This window comes from Macrobrachium rosenbergii, chromosome 2, assembly GCF_040412425.1.
Source record: "Macrobrachium rosenbergii isolate ZJJX-2024 chromosome 2, ASM4041242v1, whole genome shotgun sequence".
Lineage (NCBI taxonomy): Eukaryota > Metazoa > Arthropoda > Malacostraca > Decapoda > Palaemonidae > Macrobrachium > Macrobrachium rosenbergii.
Genome location: NC_089742.1, coordinates 53,339,271 through 53,359,270, shown reverse-complemented (window position 1 = coordinate 53,359,270; position 20,000 = coordinate 53,339,271). Strand labels below are relative to the sequence as shown.

At 35.2% G+C, this 20,000-nt stretch overlaps 2 protein-coding genes across 3 annotated transcripts in view; both read left to right on the top strand.

Moving 5' to 3' along the window:
* The window catches only part of LOC136846875 (uncharacterized), a 122,275-nt gene extending 108,653 nt beyond the window's left edge, over positions 1–13,622 (top strand). The window contains exons 3-4 of one of the 2 annotated variants that reach the window (XM_067118128.1): positions 11,462–11,578; positions 12,643–13,622. In XM_067118128.1, coding sequence (XP_066974229.1) covers positions 11,573–11,578; positions 12,643–13,476 — 840 coding nt within the window. In that variant the 5' untranslated portion in view covers positions 11,462–11,572 and the 3' untranslated portion in view covers positions 13,477–13,622. The remainder of the gene's footprint in view (positions 1–11,461; positions 11,579–12,642) is intronic. The other variant, XM_067118132.1, reaches the window with a different exon arrangement.
* A 4,032-nt stretch (positions 13,623–17,654) lies between these two features.
* LOC136849817 (uncharacterized) lies at positions 17,655–19,864 on the top strand. The gene is made up of 2 exons (XM_067123276.1): positions 17,655–17,673; positions 18,790–19,864. The coding sequence occupies exon 2, from the start codon at positions 18,790–18,792 to the stop codon at positions 19,732–19,734; it is 945 nt and encodes a 314-aa protein (XP_066979377.1). The 5' UTR covers positions 17,655–17,673; the 3' UTR covers positions 19,735–19,864.
* Positions 19,865–20,000: the final 136 nt, after the last annotated feature.

Sequence of the window (20,000 nt, the reverse complement as noted above, 5' to 3'; positions counted from 1 at the left end):
AACGACGAGAGTTGCATCGGTAAACGCCGAAGCGGAAAGGGTGTAAACTAATTTACCCTCGTACAGGTGCGCAGATAGTCAGTAGAAATCTACCTGTTGAAAATTGGTGTTCAAATTGATAAAACTTCATAAAATATCACTCTGTAAGATTAATAAATGTCACATCTTATTATCTGGCAGTATTTTAATCATTCATTTACATAACTGTCAAAACACTGTCAAATAGTTAATAATATCAATACCTTATTATGAAAAAAAGTAATTATAAAAGCACATCACAAAAGCAGAATAGGAGACACAAATAGAGAGAGAGAGAGAGAGAGAGAGAGAGAGAGAGAGAGAGAGAGAGAGAGAGAGAGAGAGAGAGGAAGCAGTTTACAAAATTATCGTTCACTGCGCATAACAAAGGCTTAAACGTTGCGAATAAGAAACATCCGCTTACGGAAGAATAGGAATTGATCGAATAGGATTCTAATGGCAGTTCTCTCTCTGTCAATCAAAGGCCACCAGCATCCGGTTCCTTCAGAGAACAAAAATCGCATGAAAAAAAAAAAAAAAAATCAGGGGAAAGTAATGTCAGTTATCCCTTGCATCGAATTACAAAAATAAGGTTACATTTTGGAAATGCGTTTTACATATACACAAACACACACTTACATACTTTCGCACAAACACATAAATACACACACATATATATGTAATTTATATGTATATGTGTGTGTGCATATATATATATATATATATATATATATATATATATATATATATATATATATGTGTGTGTACGTGTGATGTATAAAGAATACTATTTGGACATAATAAAAAAATTCCTTGTAACATTAGGGCAAATGGTTTCATTGTTATCATTTTGGACCGTAAATTCAGAATGTAACACATATACTGTATATGTATGTGTATACATACATACATACATTTATATATGTATATATACACATATATATATAATTCTATATATATATATATAATATATATATATATATATATAATATATAATCAATGGCATAGTCTCGGTATCCAGCGCTTTCCGCAGTAAATCTGACTGACTCCGATCAGACGGTAATAAGAGATCACGGCGAAAATATAGCTTCCAAATCATAGCACTGGGCTGCACTTGGAAGTATTTACCTTATGTTTCCGATGTCATAGTTTACCAGTTTTACTGCTTATAACAAAACGTGACTCATACTGCTGTGGTCGACTGTAAACAATTGTTCTTTCTATATGCTACGCATTCGTAAATAGAGAATAATGTAAACTATATGCAGACTGGTGTACGCATTTGTATGGATATATGTATGTGCAAATTATATATATATATATATATATATATATATATATATATATATATATATATATATATATATATATATATATATATATATATAATATACGTGTGACTACGTGTGAGTATGTTGAGACTTTTAAAATTGCTTAATTGCTTTTATGAATACTGTGTGGGCGTAAATGTCATACTGATATGAAGTGAGAGTACATTATTATGTGAAATAAAGTGTCATGAGTGATTGCTGCTAGTTTTCGTTTTCATAATGTGTTACAATATACATGATCAATATTTTTACCTGGTATCGTTTCTATTTGAGTGTTTTTGTATGTGTGTGAGGGAGGTAGCGTGCGTGCGCGCGTATGAAAATGTAAAACCTAAAAATCTAAACCGAGGACGAATAAATTTTTCCTTTGAAATATAAAATCAGCTAAACGAAATCTCTCGGCCTTCCCGTTCTTTTCTGATACAAAAAGAAAATAGAAAAAAAAAAAGTTGCTCAAAAATAATTTCCCTGAGTTTTACGTTCATGCATACACCGTTGCTTTTATCTTTTATACAAGTATATGACTGCGTCAGTGTACGTACGCATGTATGTATGTATGTATGTATGTACGTATGCCTGTGTGAATGTACGCTTTACGTGCACAGGTAGACTGCAGGTTGCACTGATGGCTGCCTAAAATATTCACACCTGGTAATTAGCAGCCGCCTCGACATAACCGACAACTAAATCTAGCTCCGTTGCTACTTGGCTTTTGAGAGAGAGAGAGAGAGAGAGAGAGAGAGAGAGAGAGAGAGAGAGAGAGAGAGAGAGAGAGAGAGAGAGATGCACGCCTGCATGTTTGTGAGAACAGGGCCATTTTTTGTGGCCTAATTGGCGTACTCACCTTGGGTTTATATGAACAGGTATACCACAAATGTAAAGGATGCCGTATAAAAATATAAATAGGTGTAGCAAGTCTACTATAATATTTTGCAAAAACATTTTGTGAAAACAAATACCAAGTTTTGTACTGTATTGTAAAAATATATTGTAAAAATTAATATATTGTAAAAATAAATACCAAGTACTGTAGTATATTGTGAAAATATATATTTCAACAATAAATACCAAGCATTGTTACATATCGTAAAAATAAATACCAAGCATTCTCCCATATTGTAAAAATAAATACTAATTGCAACCATTCATGACAGTCAACTTCATATCACAATGTGCTCACTTAATATCGACCTGACAATTACGTCCAAATATTAATATTCATGAAGCAATATTTCGGATGATGATTTTCAACACCAGCAAGAAATATGAAATAAAATAAAATTATAAAATAATTATAAACCATTAAAAGTAAAATGAAATATCCTCTGAAGCCGTACTAAACAAGAGAAATCTCTTTTAAAATCTTGTGATAACCAGGTCCCAATAACATTATTTTAGCTGATCTTCAATCATTAACTTTATCAGAGCACATTTCCATTAAATGAAAGGATTATCACTTTACAACATAAATTGCATTTTTCTCAATTCTACATTACAACCAGTTGGTTAGCTGTAATGACAATACAATTCATCTAAGAAAATTATTATTACTCTTATCATCATTACTGAAGAAAGTAATTTCCTATTTTCTCTTAATTAGAAAAAATATTCATATAAAGAATGCCTCTGGTGTCCGCAAAAAAAAAAAAATTATATTTGCCTTCATTACCAATCCCAAACAATAACTTTATGACGAAAGGAATATTGAGACAACTAATATTTTGTTGGCATTACACTAATGCACAAGTAGATAAACATTTCACGTTAGAGTATTAGATTATGGGAAAATATGAATACAAATAAGCTTGTAAGGAAAAAGTTGAGGTTAAAAGTAATTATGAAAAAGATGTAGTGTTCTGAGAAGAAACTGATTGCCCATGAGGCACTACTCAAAAGAGAAAGTTCAGAACAAGGAACTTTACACCAAACAAGAGTAATCTTATGTAGAAGAGCAAAATCAAACAAATAACTATTCATCTGAAACTTGGAGACGAATATTTTGACGCCGTATAATCAGCACCAAAATAAAAGAAGTTGACAGAAATAACTTCTGAGTAAAGAAAGATAAAGACAAAGGTTTTCGCTATGCTATCCTTATTACTAAGATCGTCTCTTGAAAGGAAAATATCTATTTCATAACAGATGACTCCAAAATCACCCAGGTTCAAAGAAACTTCGGCATCGTTCCGGTCTCTCAATCAACCGCTAACTCATCTTTGTTCAATTATATGTTCCCCTGACTCTCATAAACCCCCATCCCCCCAAAAAAAAGATAAAGAAAAAAAATTACTCTCTTCTCTCGAAACAAGGATTGGTTGGGGTAGTGGTCTAGTAATATCGACTCACGAAATGTTACGGTCGAATCTAAGCGCAGGAATGAAACGCCTCAAACAGAATTGGGAATGGACACAGATGAAAGACGAATGCTTTCCTTGAAATGTATGCTAATTCGTACGTACCCTTCCTTCTCCCTGCAAATAATATAATAAAACAGACGAATGCTTGAAGTTTGAGAGAGAGAGAGAGAGAGAGAGAGAGAGAGAGAGAGAGAGAGAGAGAGAGAGAGAGAGAGAGAGCTTATGAGTGAAAATAACTGCAGTAATTATTCTAAACATTCGTCAGAACAGCACAGCAGCGGCAGATGTGATAACAGCAATTACATTAAGAACACCATCAACAACTACTATTATAATTCCTACTCTTATTATTATTGAAGTATGAAAAAGAACCAGTAAAGTAAGATATGAAGAGAAATATGCAATTGAAACTTAGTGAAGCAAAAAGCAAAGGCGGACTGGTTAACCCTGCTTTCACTTTTTTTTTTATACCATCTCATAAACTTAGGTGGTTTGGAAACTCGCCAGATGGAACTTTAGTTCCATCTGGCGAGTTTCCATGAATAATTTGAGGCGAAAGCATATGTATGTTTGTATGTATGTATGACGGCATTTGCTAAATTCAACAAGGAAAAACCATCAACCGTAACGACTTATATATAAGTATCTATAAATCTGCCTGGCACATTCACCAGTTCTGTAGGAATACAGCGGCCATACAATGAATACTTATGAGTCCTCATATTTCTTTTATACGATTCCTAACGGAATCCTTAGCAAAACAACACAGATTCTTGCTTTCTTTGTTGTGATTAAGACGTCGGTACTGAAAAGGTACTACGTAGGGCGGGACCAGTTTTTATACCTACAGATGAGAAATGAGTCATAAACAAATATTATCGTTGTATTTCGGTAAAGACTTTGCTTATTTTGAATGGACGCCATTCTCAATGGCGCTGTTGCTAGTAAAAAAAAAAAAAAAGCTATTCTTCGCGGGTACTTCAGTAAAGTATGGTATCTTTCACGCAATCAGCCAACAAACGTTATTTTCTGAGTATTAATAATAGGACTTCTAAGTTGCCATCTTCAAACATATCTCGGGCAAGAAAAGGTATAAAAAAGCGGCCTAGCAGACTGTAAATCCCCCAGACGAGAAACTTTCGCCTTAGATGTTCCAAGGCACCCGAGTTCTTTCAGAAAAAGCGCAGACAAGATGATTAAAATTGATTTTAGGCCTTGCAAATGCCTGCAGCGCATCATTTAGTTTATGTAAATGAACCCCCCAAGAACTTCCTCGACATAACACATTAATAAAACACGGGCGTTAGTTTATATCATGCACTAAATTTTGAGAAAAAATGAAAAAAGAAACTTGGAAAAAATCAAATAAATAAATAAAGGCCTTGCGCTAGATTTATGTGTTGTCAGTATAAGATTCCGAACTTTTTTTTAGACGATGTTAAAAAAAAGTGGAAGCTCTTCAGTGAGACCATCGGCCAACAAAACCGGTTTTTCCACTTTTGTTTTCAAAGATGCTTGTGCCAAAAGTGCAAGGATGAGTTCACTTACTGGATAATCAGGCTCTTGGGTACACTCCATAGGAAATTTTAATATTAGCAATGGAAGTTTCATACTGAATTCATTTGCCTTTATAGTTGAACTTCACAAATAGGTCTCAATAACATTTCTACCACCTACCACATAACATTAAAACTGGAAAGTTCTCCTCTCTCTCTCTCTCTCTCTCTCTCTCTCTCTCTCTCTCTCTCTCTCTCTATATATATATATATATATATATATATATATATATATAATGTAATATACTGTACATAATTACTAATAGGGCCTCATTAAAACTGGATGGTATCTAGCAGAGATATTTAATGCGGAGATATTTAATCAGGAAAAGTTACAAGCTTTCTAGGACTAACAGTCCTCATTGTCAAGTACCCGTATAATATGGATACTTGACAATGAGGACTGTTAGTCTTAGAAAGCTTGTAACTTTTCCCGATTAAATATTTCCACTAGATACAATCCTGTTTTAATGAGGTCTTGTTAGTAATTGTATTAATACACAGAACAATTGTGTGAGTGATAAAGTTAATATATATATATATATATATATATATATATATATAATATATATATATATATATATTATATATATAAATATATATATATATATATATATATATATATATATATATACTGTATATATATATATATAAATTATGTATATGTGTTTATAATATATATATATATATATATATATATATATATATATATATATATATATATATATATATATATATATATATATATATATATATATATGAATATATAAGGTAATTGTGTATAATATATATATATATATATATATATATATATATATATATATATATATATATATATATATATACACACACACATATATATATATATATATATATATATATATATATATATATATATATATATATATATATATATATATATATATATATGTAATTTTTCCTGTATGTGCGACAAGACACGAACAGCAGGACGTAATTAATCCAGCACAAATAGTTAGCTCTTTCATGCTTGTGTGCATCCGCACATGACACCATCAATTTTTGCTCTCGCTAATCGATTGTAACCAGGAAATGTCATGACAGTCATCCAGTCTCCGACTCATCAGGTTTAGAAAGAAAACAATCCATGGAAGAAGAAAATCAAAGGTTAAATGGATGGCTATAAAGTTGGAAGTGAAGGATAATTTCTACACGCAGTCATTTCCGTTGCGAAATGACTGGCCGATTTTGTTTGGAGAAATTGCTATGAATAAAAAAAAAAAAATAATAAAAATGACGGTAAAAAAAATTAGAGTGGAAAAAATGTGGCATAAAGGCTCTCCAAACCTGAAACAAGATAATTATGTTTGATTTCCTTGAAAACATCGATAGAAGGTCAGAATCATAACTTGTTGCAGTTCTGATTAAAGAAGTCTGTCATGCGTTCAGGTATCAAATTAGCATATAATCAACTAAATTGACCTGGTTTTCGTTATTGTCTGAATTTCCAGGGTGCAGTGATTCTTACCCAATCTTTTCATAATAATACAACTAGTTTTCTGTTGTTTCTGTCACTATTCATTTCCCACCTTCTGTTCTTGTTGGTCTATAAATTTATTCGGCTTTATTTGTATAATGCAGACTTTTCATATGTAAATCGGTCATCTAGCATCTCCTAAGGTCAGTATTAGCTAGAAAACTGAGAGCTACGAATCTCTTTATTTACATAATCGTCTAAAATCTATAGTTTATTCTACCTTCGATTCCTGGTACGAGACCTATCTTTCTCTGGTAGCACAAGAGTAAACAGACACAGTGTCGCTTACCAGAGCATAAATTCCTTTTATGCGACAATCAAAGTAGCGTTTTTAACCGAGACAGACACTTATTAAGTTAAGACCATCCATGAAAGAAATCACAATCTATAATTCCTCCACTTGGTTCTGGAAGTTTAGTTATTACCGTTGTGTGCTATTTCTGACGTAACGTCGTCTTGAACCTCATTTTATTATGTAAACAGTCTCAAGAAAATGACGGCTATACACTTATTCTGTCACATTACTCACCCTCGTATTTTACCGTGAAGTAGATAAATATTTTCCTCTCCGGAGGCTTACTGAATACAAATGCCATTTACTACTCCAACAGAATATAAAACTTTAATAATATAGGCTCATTCCATCTGCTAAAAGAATAATTTCGTTCTCTATCTCTCTCTCCTAAGAGGTGTAATAATTATTCAAGTGGGAGCAGTCTCCGACCACATGGTCAAGATTAGCGTGAATAATGGCTAACCTTTAACCTCACATCTTTTATCGAGAAGATCAAAATCCGTCGCATGTGACTGGAAACTCTTACAAACATTAAAGGCACAATCGATTATTAAAGCACTAATTACCACGGCGGAAACTTCCCAACACGTTGCTGACAGATTAAAACCGCCGTCCATAACAAGCGGTAAACGTGAGATGAATAAGGGATTAGCGGTCGACGGAGATGGATTACAGGTTATTCACAGCCTAGTGAAGAGATCCATTAATACCCTGTCGGCCTAGAGGGAGTAAAAAACTATTACTCAATTGTTTAGGTGATGGAGATAGTAGTGATCTCCAGGTTCTTAAAAAATAAATAAATATATAAATTACTTAAATTCCTAGTTCTGATGCTGAATTCACATCTCTCACACTTCGAGCGAACCATATTCATGAGCTTGAAGGAGCTGACGTTAATTAAGAAAGAACAGACAGAATAATAACATAAATGGTATTAAGCTTCAAAAATCTTTTAGGTTCTCGAATTCTTTCTGCGTTCCGGTTACGTTCACTACAGAAAGGGTTGAATCCGATCTGGAAACATATGAAGAAACTCGAAGCTCCTCGTGTGGAACTCGAACCCACGTATTTCAGGTTACAGTTAAGAGCCTCAACTTTATTCAAGAAAGGTTTGGATAGCTTCGATGAAAGAGATATTAAGAAGGAGGGCCTTGATACCCAGGAAGATTCAAAATGCTTGAAAGATAGAGGTGAGTCGTGCATTGTAGGTAGTGGGCTGATAGCGGGGCCTTATTTCATTATATATCAGTTAAACTCAGAGTGTGGCGGTGACTATTCTGCTGTTTTTCTCTAGAGCCATCCGCTGTGAGGGGATCTAGCGATCAGATTCACCAGATGCATACAATACCAGAATACTCTCAGCTTTATTTCCCCACACTTTTCTGGATATGCTTACTTATGCGATCCTCGAATCCAAATATGGAATAAATAAAGAAGTTTTTTTGATGGGTTTCGAATACATGCATGCTTATAGCAAGGTAGGTTTTGGGCATTTTATATATATATATATATATATATATATATATATATATATATATATATATATATATATAATATATATATATATATATATATATATATATATATATATATATATATATATATATATATATATATATATTCCTCGTATTAGGCTTCAATGAGACGGGATGGTTTGGATTCCAGTCTTCTTCCGGTAACGATGAAGAAGATTGTATGTCTTCGAAAGCTTGTACTTGGTTAATTAAAGAATCTGGAATCTCACCCATCCTGTCTTATTGAAGCGTAATACGAGCAATATGAACATGAATATATATATATATATATATATATATATATATATATGTATATATATATATATATATATATATATATATATATATATATACACACACACACACACATATATATATATATAGATAGTGAAGATGTGTGGCTATTTTGTGATGTACATATATACATACACACACATTATATATATATATATATATATATATATATATATATATATATATGTATATATATATGTATATACGTGTGTTAGTGTCTGTATATGTATGTATTTAAATATATATTGAACACAAAGGAGGATCAAATCGCCTAAATAAAATGGAAGCAATGCTGTCAACCTGACAATTAACGATAAAGACGGGTCCAAAAAACACGCAATACAATAGATCTTTAAGCGACTTTTTTCCTTTATAGAACCCAGTCAGTGTGGATAGCACAACTGCTGGGAACAAACTCGTCCAAGCACCAGAAGCACTTCCCTTTCGCTGATACCTGTTTAACAGAGTATTTTTTTCCTTCCTACAAAAATCTAAAAAACTCGATTTCGTGTTTTAGAAATATCTGGTGCCTGGGTAAGGAAATAATTATACATGGTCTCAACGCTTCCTTGTGTTTTTAACGATGGTATTTCAATTTTTTTTTTTTTTGTTATGAATTTTGAATATCCTTGAAACCTCGTTTCGCTTCAGGGTGCTATAAAATTATTTCCTTTCCATAAAGCAAGAAAAAAAAAAAATAAAGGATTTTATGGAATTTTTGTTTTAAGCATCGATAACCGAAATGAAATTAAGTGATAGCTTACTTTCTTTAAGAAGGCGTCCGGAGAACAATTAATTAACTGCTGGTGTTAAGAAGAACATTATGAAGAAAAGAGGAAAGGCGGTGCCTCACAGACGAAAGGTTTTTGCCTCACTGAGGTCTTGGGGTAAAGCAGGGCATTGTATGTATGGCTACGTGCTGTTGAAAGCTAAAGCCTGATCAATATTTTAATGAGCCTCATGTTAGAGCGTATTTCAAAAGAAACTGAATTATTGAGATCTTCCCTGCCGAGAACAACCAGATATGCTGAACAGCAGGACCAGTATGCAATGAATGTGCCTCGCTGTCGAACTTCTCAGTTCCAGAGGTCCTTTATTCCTCCCACCGTTGGACTGTGGAACGGTCCCCCTGAGGACATTGTACAATTGGAACTTCAAAGGTTCATGCAAGGATGCAACGCATTATTACCCTAAAACAATTCTCGTATTTTAATAATTTACTTACAGTTTACCTGATTATTTGCTAATACGTAATTCATTTTTTCTTTTCCAATAAGTGGTCTCTTCTTTTATATTTCCTGTTACCTTCTGTTACTTTCAAATGAACACCATATTAGTTGGAAGCTTGAATTTCAAGTCAATGGCATCTGTGAGCTTGTTCCATATTAATCGGGTTCATGTTTTGGATAAAAATAATAACTGAGAACACAACTCTTTTTTTGGGTGAGTTGGGTTCCTTATACATTCATATACACATACATACGTACAAATATTAAGCCACAAGTATCGTTTGATATCGAATTCACTATACCCTGTAAAGAACTTACACCCATAGGTGAACGTAACTGATGAGTGTTTCCGCGTTCGCCTCTTGGGTGCAAATTATTCCCAAGGCATAGTGAATTCGATATTAAACGACATTTGTGGCTTAATATTTGTGAATATAAAAACGTCACGAGTGTATATTAGCGACAAAACTTTGTACATATATACATGTACAACATTTTTAAGGTTAATAAGTTCAAGTGTAAAATGCATTGCTGGAAATCCAATTCTACGTTTTTTCTAAAGATCTTTTAACAAGCAAAATAACACCAATTCTCTATTTCTCAATGAGTTCTAAATAAGAAAGTAATGCAAATAAGCAAATGCTATATAAAAGCTTTCGGTTCGGGCACAAGAAGATATTTAGGCTTGCAGACGAATGGACTCACAAACATTATATACCGGCAGATTTAGAATTCATTACATGACAGTGCCATAGGATATCTGAAAATTAGGCTCCGAATCGGGATGAGAAAACGCAAAGAAATTAACCAACTTCGGATTGAAAGAAAATTTCATATAGATGACCTGGCGCTCTCTGTGAGATCAAAGACGCAAACAAATAATTTATTTATTTATCCATACACACACATATATATACACAAACACACACACACACACACACATATATATATATATATAGGTACCACAAGAAAAATGAAAAAGAAAGGTTTCGAAACCGGATAGGATTTACACTTAGTTTCTCATTTTTCTTGTGGTACATCTGCATATAAACATCATGAGTCATTGTGATTTTAAGTATACATACATACATAAATATATATATATATATATATATGTAATACATATACATAAATATATATATACATATATATATATATATATATATATATATATATTATTATATATAATATATATACTGTATATATAAATTCTTAGCGAATATCTGTCGACCGAGAAACACTGATTCATTCTCTACCGGGGATGAACCAAAAAAGCCGCTATGCAACTTGTTTTTTTAATCACTAGATGCGAGCCTAAATTTAGCAAAAGGTAAATGTGAGTTGCTTTCAGTCGAGGGCGGAACATTCTTGCATGGAAGGTCATCTGCCGGTGTCCTCACCTCAACTACTACAAAAGCCCGATTAACCGCCAACGAATCTACAGTTCTTCACCACAAGTGCTATGAAGGTAAGGGTTCACTCTCATGATGTCTTGTGAGTTTTGTAAACTTACAGAAGTGTTAGAGAGGTAAGAATTTCATCCACGCATTTCAACTTGAGTGGTCATGCCATCTGCTTGTGAAGTATATGACGTTATCAGCGAGAGGTATTGTTATGAAGAATTCAAAGTCAAGCTGACGAAAGAATTGTTGGATAAATAACCTAGTCTGTTTTTCGTTAACATATTGTGCTTATGAAATGCATTGAAAACAAATATATTAGAAGATAATTCAGCAGTCCATTGCTGCAGTTTGAAAATTAAAATTCATAAAAGGTAGCCTTGCATATTCTCTGCTGTTCATCATTATGTGGCTTCTTACCATCTTAATTCTTTTAACACACCACCAGTCCAGAACAACTCATGTTTTTCATCCCGCATTCCAAACACATGGCATACTATGATATTCTCTCCTAATAATCTTAATATTTGCAGAGTGTATAGACCATAAATTTTTCAAGCTTTATTACAAGCTTTTTCAAGTCTCTCCTGAATTTTTGCCTTGTTTATTCAATATTACTTGTTGTTTATCTAGATCTTTCATTTCGTGCACGATCGGCATTGACATATCATCCTCAAAGAAGCTGGGAAAAAACATCCGTTGTACTTTACCTTTGATACCTTAGATTTCCTCGAAAAAAAAAAAAAAAAAAAAAAAGTTGAAGAACTTTTGCTTGAACCAGAAGTCTTTGTTAGACTACGAGGAGCTCTCCAATTTATTCAAATACTTCAGAAACTCTTCATCAACCTTTATAATTGCTAATATCATGAATGAAGTAACCTGTTTCTTAAAATACTCTTCCTATGTCATAAACATGAACTTAGAAGAGTTTTTCCTAAACTACAGCCAATATATATCAACTTATATAAGCATTTGTTTTCTATTATCAACTATTTTTTTATAGTGTTAGAAGTTGGTGGAAAACCCTAAACCCTTCTCTTTGCCACAAGATACTTTTCCATGCTCGATATAAATCTTGGCCCTAATGTCGCTTAGAATTTAATGACCACTGACCACACTGTATCATTTTCAGATGAAACTCCTGTGGGCATTACTTTTAGTCACGGCTGCGGTAGCAGCGCCCCAGAATCCAAGGAATGTACGAGAGCTGATTGGGCAGCCTGCAGTCGGTGCCCAAAACTCCAAAAACGCCGAGAACCAAAACACTGGAGAGGAAACTGTCGTCAGCGACCAAGAATCGGACAATGACTTCGAAAGCCAAGTGTCTGATGATGACGATGACAATCAGGGCCAGGGATCTGTCATTGAGGGTCGTACCGCAGGTGCCAACCAAGGAAACAACACCAGGATTTTTGGCCTTTTGAACCCACTGTTTGGAGGTTTTAACCCACTTGGCAACCTTCTTGGTTCAGCCTTAGGTTTAGGAGGAAATTCTGGATTTGGCTTTGGTGGTAATCCTGGCTTTGGAGGCGGCTTTGGTGGTAATCCTGGCTTTGGAGGTGGCTTTGGTGGTAATCCTGGCTTTGGAGGCGGCTTTGGTGGCAACCCTGGTTTTGGAGGCGGCTTTGGTGGTAATCCTGGCTTTGGAGGCGGCTTTGGTGGTAATCCTGGTTTTGGTGGCAACTTTGGAGGCGGGTTTGGTGGTAATCAAGGATTTGGGGGCAACTTCGGTGGCAATCCTGGCTTTGGAGGCAACTTTGGTGGCAACCCTGGCTTCGGAGGCAACTTTGGTGGCAATCCTGGCTTTGGAGGAAACTTTGGTGGAAATCCTGGTGGCTTTGGGGGAAATCCTACTGGAGGTAATTTTGGCAGTGGCGTCAATCCTGGAGCTGGAGGAGGTGTCAATCCTGGCTTTGGATCTGGGTTCCCCGTTGGCCCTGGAACAGGGCCAGTGACCGTCGGCTAATAAATCTTCGCTTTAGATTTAACGTACAAGAGAAAACTGTGATAAGGGAATGATTTGTTGTACAGTGTGATATAAATAAGTATTATGTACACCAAAACATTGTATACAATGAGAAATATCTTTTCATTGTAGTCAGCTTCATGTGATTAGCGAAACTGTAAATAAACTAATATTATCAATATTTTTTATTATTATTTTCACATTCCTCATTAACTTACAAACATAGTAACTGTAATATGAAAAGACATGAACCACCATTAGGTGAATAAGGCCGAACAGTAGGATCACACGGATTGACATTCATTTTAGCATAGTCTGTGATAAATTACCTGCTTGTTATTATATCCTTTGATAGTAATGATGAACTACGGAGCCTTCTCTTTAAGAGAAAAGGTATTATAAGAGACCTTTAGGGAACTCTTCCACGATGATTCTGAGCTAACTATGGTTAAGCGTTTTAATAAAAAAATTACCTAAAATGGGTCTGTATAAAAGGAGTGACGTTTCATAGGAGTGACTTAACAAAGGAGTGACATGAATACCGTATTAAAGGAGACATTTTATTGGAGTGACATAACGATGAAGTGACAAAGTAACCAAAAATTATAAAAATTATTAAATGATTAAGATTTTATTTTAAAAACTAGAACTACGAATTGTTAACATATTTTAAATACTGGTTGGACGGTTGTCACTCCTTTGAAACTTATATCTGAGGCATCACTCCTTTGTTATGTCACTCCTACGACATGTCACTTCTTTGAACTGCTCTTATATATATATATATATATATATATATATATATATATATATATATATATATATAAATATAATATATATATATATATATATATATATATATATATATATATATATATAAAATTATATAAACCTGGCCTCTGTTCGAACCATGGTAGCCACAGATGTACAAAAAGTTATAATTTTGAGTATATGTTATTACCTATGTATAATGAATTGATATTAAATGATATTTGTGGCTCAATATTTGTATACATACATATAAAATATATACTGCAAATATATAATTATATATACACACTATATATATATATATATATATATATATATATATATATATATATATATATATATATATATATATATATATATATATATATATATATATATATATATGTCTTTACTGTCCCTATAGTATATATATATTTTGATTTCTATCATAATGTATCAGTCCTTCGTTATGATTCTGAAATAAAATCGAAACCATTCAGGACCTACACTCTCAGTTTCTTCATTTTTCACGTATGATGGTGTGTGATGAATAAATCACTTTGTGTGTGATTATGATCACACACACACACACACACACACACACACACACACACACATATATATATATATATATATATATATATATATATATATATATATATATATATATATATATATATGTGTGTGAAATTTTATCACACCGTGATTTATATACAATCATGAAGCTACAAATGTCGCTTAATATCGAATTCACGCTACCACGGGATATCTCCGTTGGAGGCTCAATGGTTAACGTCCACTGGAGTCGCTGAATAGGTTTTTTCGTGTCACGGGTTCGTGTCCCGACCATTCCAATTCATTTATCACTTATATAAATTCCCTTCGGCGACAATTCTCCAACGGAGATATCCTGAGGTAGCGTGAATTGATATTGCGACATTTGTAGCTTCAAGATATATATGTGTGTCTGTATGTGTATGTATACATGTATACGTATAAATAAATAAATATATATTTTGTATATATATATATATATATATATATATATATATATATATATATATATATATATATATCAAAAGAAGTACTATAACATACTGTTACCAAGAGATGAAAGGTCCACAGTGACGTTTGAAGATTTGATAGTCATAAAACCAACCGTTTTCCATTGTGCCTAAGTTGACCAAAACTGTGAATCCAGTACATATCAATCTGTCGACCATGGTAGGTGGCAGCTATGGAAGAAAAGGGTTTGGGGTCAGCGATTTCATCCACGAAATTTACTGAAATTTTTAGGAGTATAGCGGGAAAGAATAAATTGGCAGTTTTTAAAGTAATCAGTATTCTTGACTTTTTCACATTTCAGTTTTCTCGTTTTTATTGCTGACTTGACAGTTTCGTTGCAAGGCAGTCTTTACCTTATGGTGGTATAAAACACTAGTTTGTAAATTATTTCTTGAAAATGTATCATAGCTGTGTTTTTAATAGAATGATTGATGATGTTAATCGTAAGTTTTAGAACTTGCTGCCAGAAACAAGGATGCCTTCCTTTTAAGCACTGGCTATGGTACTTAATACTCATATTTGCTTTACAAAGAACTGAAATGCAAGCGGTCAGAAACACATACATACTTAAGTGCACACTCACACACACCCACACACTGCTTTTCCCACACGCTGTCCCGCTACTGCTCGCTTGGGTACGTTAATCGTGGGCGTGGGTCAGGAAAGTCATGTCACAAACACGCATGGTCAAGCAGTTAGGTGATAAAGGTAAAATCTGATATTAGTAAGCAGCTCTGATAAAAAACTTTGATCTAGTTTGATATGTCTGACGAAAAACAGTAGGCCTCATACAGTTTAAGGATTTGAAGCGTATATCTAAGGGTGCGTCCACAACTTGTCATAAACATTTGTTGCCAACCTGTCGCATACATATCACAAACATGTTGAGAACATGTCAACAACCGTAAATGGAGAACGCAACTTAGAAAATGCTGGATAATCGTATGAAGCCCTGGCTAGGACTACTAATAAATCGTCGACGTGTTTTAAACCTGTTTGTAATGAGTGTGCAATAAGGGCCAACGCGTGATTAAGACAGATTTTACCGCAATACGGACTTACCCTAACAATACGCCAAGATTAATTACGCAAGACAAGGGTATCATTTCACACTCATCTTTAAAGAACGAGATTGTTCTTCATAGTTTTTAGTGCTAATAATAATAATCACTTTTGATAGCTGTCTATAATTATTCCTCAAGATATTTTCTCAAAACATATCCATGGCATTTCAAGTAGATCCCTAATCCAAGAGGCATGTTGAAAAAAAATTCAAAGACTTCCATTCAGCTGTTGTTGCTGGACTGAAGAGTATTATTCTAATTTACTTATGTGGAGTGCGAGCTGCAGCAGCATAAGTGTCGCTTTGGAACTTTTGTACTTCTCTCGTGCTCTTTTTATGTTTCCAGTTACGAAGGCCAGTCTTCGAAAGTATTGGAATTGTTCAAGGAAAAATCTAACCAACAATAAGAATAATCTTCCAAATAACAAGAGCGTTAGCAGATTGTAAACTTAAGCCAAGGGCTATCCACCCCAAGAAAGACCTCTCCTCCCAAACTTCTCATTCCTGTCTCTCTTAAAATTATACCGCTTGTTGCTGGTCACGAATGAAAGGTTAAATTTGTATATGTACTTAAATATACAGTAACGGTGCTTAAGGTTTTATTCTTAAGTTTAAACAGTCTACCCCGTTAAATATGGTTTCATCTCCCAAAATATTACATTCCTATCGCTCCCAATATGTAGTAATTTGTTGCCAGTCTCGAGGCTCACCTTTGGGGAGAAGTTTCGTAAAAGTACAAGAATGATACTTCGCGTGATCATGAGAACAGACAAATAAACACAGACAAAGAAAGAAACAAATAAATACACGAATAATGTAATTCAATAACGTAATTTCTTCCAAACTTTATTTGAGAAATTAACAGCAGAATTATTTCATTTAAAATAGAGCTTGGACAGCAAATCGTACACTACCCTTGAAGCGTAAAATTTATAAATTAATAAAAAAAAAGTATTAGTTGGAGAAAGTAGCATAAAAAAAAGGACGGAAGCGCATCAGGTGCCCGAACAGCAATTTTATCACTGTAATTACCTAGCATCAAGAACAAGTCCAGTTAAATGCTAAGTCACAACGACGAAAAAAATAAATAAATAAAAAACTCGCCTTGTGGTATGGTAACTTTTTCTCCTACAGTCTGACATTCCGGGTGACTTCGAGCCTCGGTGCGTCACGGGAGGCGCCCATCATAAAAACTGCGCCCAATTATTCTCCCCAATTCGAAGGGCGTCTACTTGGATGGTCCTCACCAAAGTATAAAAGCGTGTATAACCCTCGCTGACAGCACCAAAGCATCGTTTACCGCACAGCTGCAAACAAAGGTAGGGTCTGGACGTTGATTTGTGGGATCTAACACATAACTTGTATGTATTACTCCGACACCCAGCCGTTTTGGACATTTAATTGAAAGCTGAGCGACGAATGTGACGTAACTTCTCTGTTTTCATAAAAATGGACATTCAATAGAGATATGTCTACGGCAGAACGACTACACTAAACTACACATTTCCCGTAAAACAGTAATTAAGACTAGGGAATATCTTCACAAAAAATGAAGCTAAATCTTTATGAGAAAAAATGAGAATATTTTTGTATCGGTAGCAACACTTTGGCTGGATTTGCCTGTTTTCGCTAGCACTTTAAATTGTAGTTATTCAGCAATCACTTATAACAGTTTCAATTGATACTGAAAGTTGTGCTTTCCACAGTTTCAATACACCACGTGGTTTCTACATACCATTTATCAATTATCAGATGAAAAGAATTAGGAAAGGTGTTCATTTCATTCCAAAATTACGGGTTACGGTTGCAAGGTTTCGAAAGAAACAACCAACGCTTTTTCTGGCACGACAACAATCCATAAATAATTGCCTTAAAATTCTGAAGAACATTAAAAGGAAACAGAATAAATATTATTTTGTGCTTTATGGAAATTCTAGGATTCTATTCATGATGACCAAATAAGACTAAATTTATTTCATTACAAGAACATTTGATCAAAGCCCCGTAGGCGGCGGGTGGGGTGTGTGCTAGTGCCGTCAGTGCAAAGGGTCTTTGCAGCGTCCCCTCGGCCCCTAGCTGCAACCTTTTTCATTCCTTTTACTATACCTCCGTTCATATTCTCTTTCTTCTATCTGACTTTCCACATGTGTAACAGCTCTCTCTCAGTGCAACTGCAAGGTTTTATTACTGTTACACGTTCCAAACCTTCTTACTGTCAATTTTCCTTTCAGTGCTGAATGACCTCATAGGTCCCAGCGCTTGGCCTTTGGCCTTACTTCTATATTCTATTCTATTTGATCAAAACAACTGCTCTTTTCTTTTTTATTTTACTGTAGCCATGACAGCCTAATTTCCTGAAAATGATTCTTCCTGGGATGGTTTCCTGCACGCTTATCTTAATACAATGACATTCAAGCGTCCAAAATTATTTTCAGATGAAGGTCCTTTGGATACTCCTTCTGGCCGTGGTCGCCGTATCGGCCCACAGTAGAGGCAACACGGGCGCTCTGATTGGCAAACCGGTTAGTGTCAGTCAGGTGTCAGAGGTCAGCAGCGCTCGCAAAGAAGAGGAAGAAGAAAACGAAGTCACAGCTGACCCTGATTCCGACGACCTCGACGCCGAAAGCATACTCAATGATTTCGAAGAGGCCCAGGAGGAGTCCGCCGCAAATTCTAGGATTGAGGGAAGGACCACGACTGCCGCTGGGCAAGGCAGCAGCGCTCAGGATGGCAATGCAGGCGAGAGTAGGTTCCTTGGTCTTGGCGGAACCGGAGGACTCAATCCACTCGTCAGCCTCGGCCAGAATTTGATTGGAGGATTCCTGGGAGCCGTCGGCAACCCTAACTTCGGAGGCGGACTGGGCGGTTTGCAGCCTGGTCTTGGAGGTGGACTGGGCGGTTTGCAGCCTGGTCTTGGTGGTGGGCTGGGCGGTTTGCAGCCTGGTCTTGGAGGTGGACTGGGCGGTTTACAGCCTGGTCTTGGAGGCGGTCTGGGCGGTTTGCAGCCTGGTCTTGGAGGTGGACTGGGCGGTTTGCAGCCTGGTCTTGGAGGTGGACTGGGCGGTTTGCAGCCTGGTCTTGGAGGTGGACTGGGCGGTTTTCAGCCTGGTCTTGGAGGAGGACTCAACCCTGGATTTGGGGGAGGTTTCGGTGGACCTGGCTTTGGAGGCAATTTCGGAGGATCTGGGTTTGGAGGCGGCTTTGGTGGACCTGGCTTTGGGGGTGGCTTTGGTGGAAGGCCTACCGGATCCGGCTTTGGAGGTGGCTTCGGTGGAAGGCCTACCGGGGCTGGCTTTGGAGGCGGTTTTGGCGGAAGGCCCACTGGCTTTGGATCTGGGTTCCCTGTTGGACCTGGAGCAGGGCCTGTGACCTTTGGTTGATGGATCCTTGCTTTACTTTTAAAGTACAGGAGAAGACAGTGATAAAGGAATGCTTAGTTGTATTGTGTATTATAAATAAGTATTATGTACAAAGCACTGTATATAATCAAAAACATCTTTCCATTGTAGTCAGCTTCATGTTACCAACGAAACTGTAAATAAACCATTATTATTAACTTTTTATTATCATCACTATATTCTTTGTTAACTAACATTCTCAGTAACTTGGACACAAAAAAGAGCTGAACCACAATTCATTGACCAAA

What these genes read in the sequence shown, in the direction of transcription:
- LOC136849817 (XM_067123276.1), top strand. Translation starts at nt 18,790, where the DNA reads ATGAAGGTCCTTTGGATACTCCTTCTGGCCGTGGTCGCCGTATCGGCC.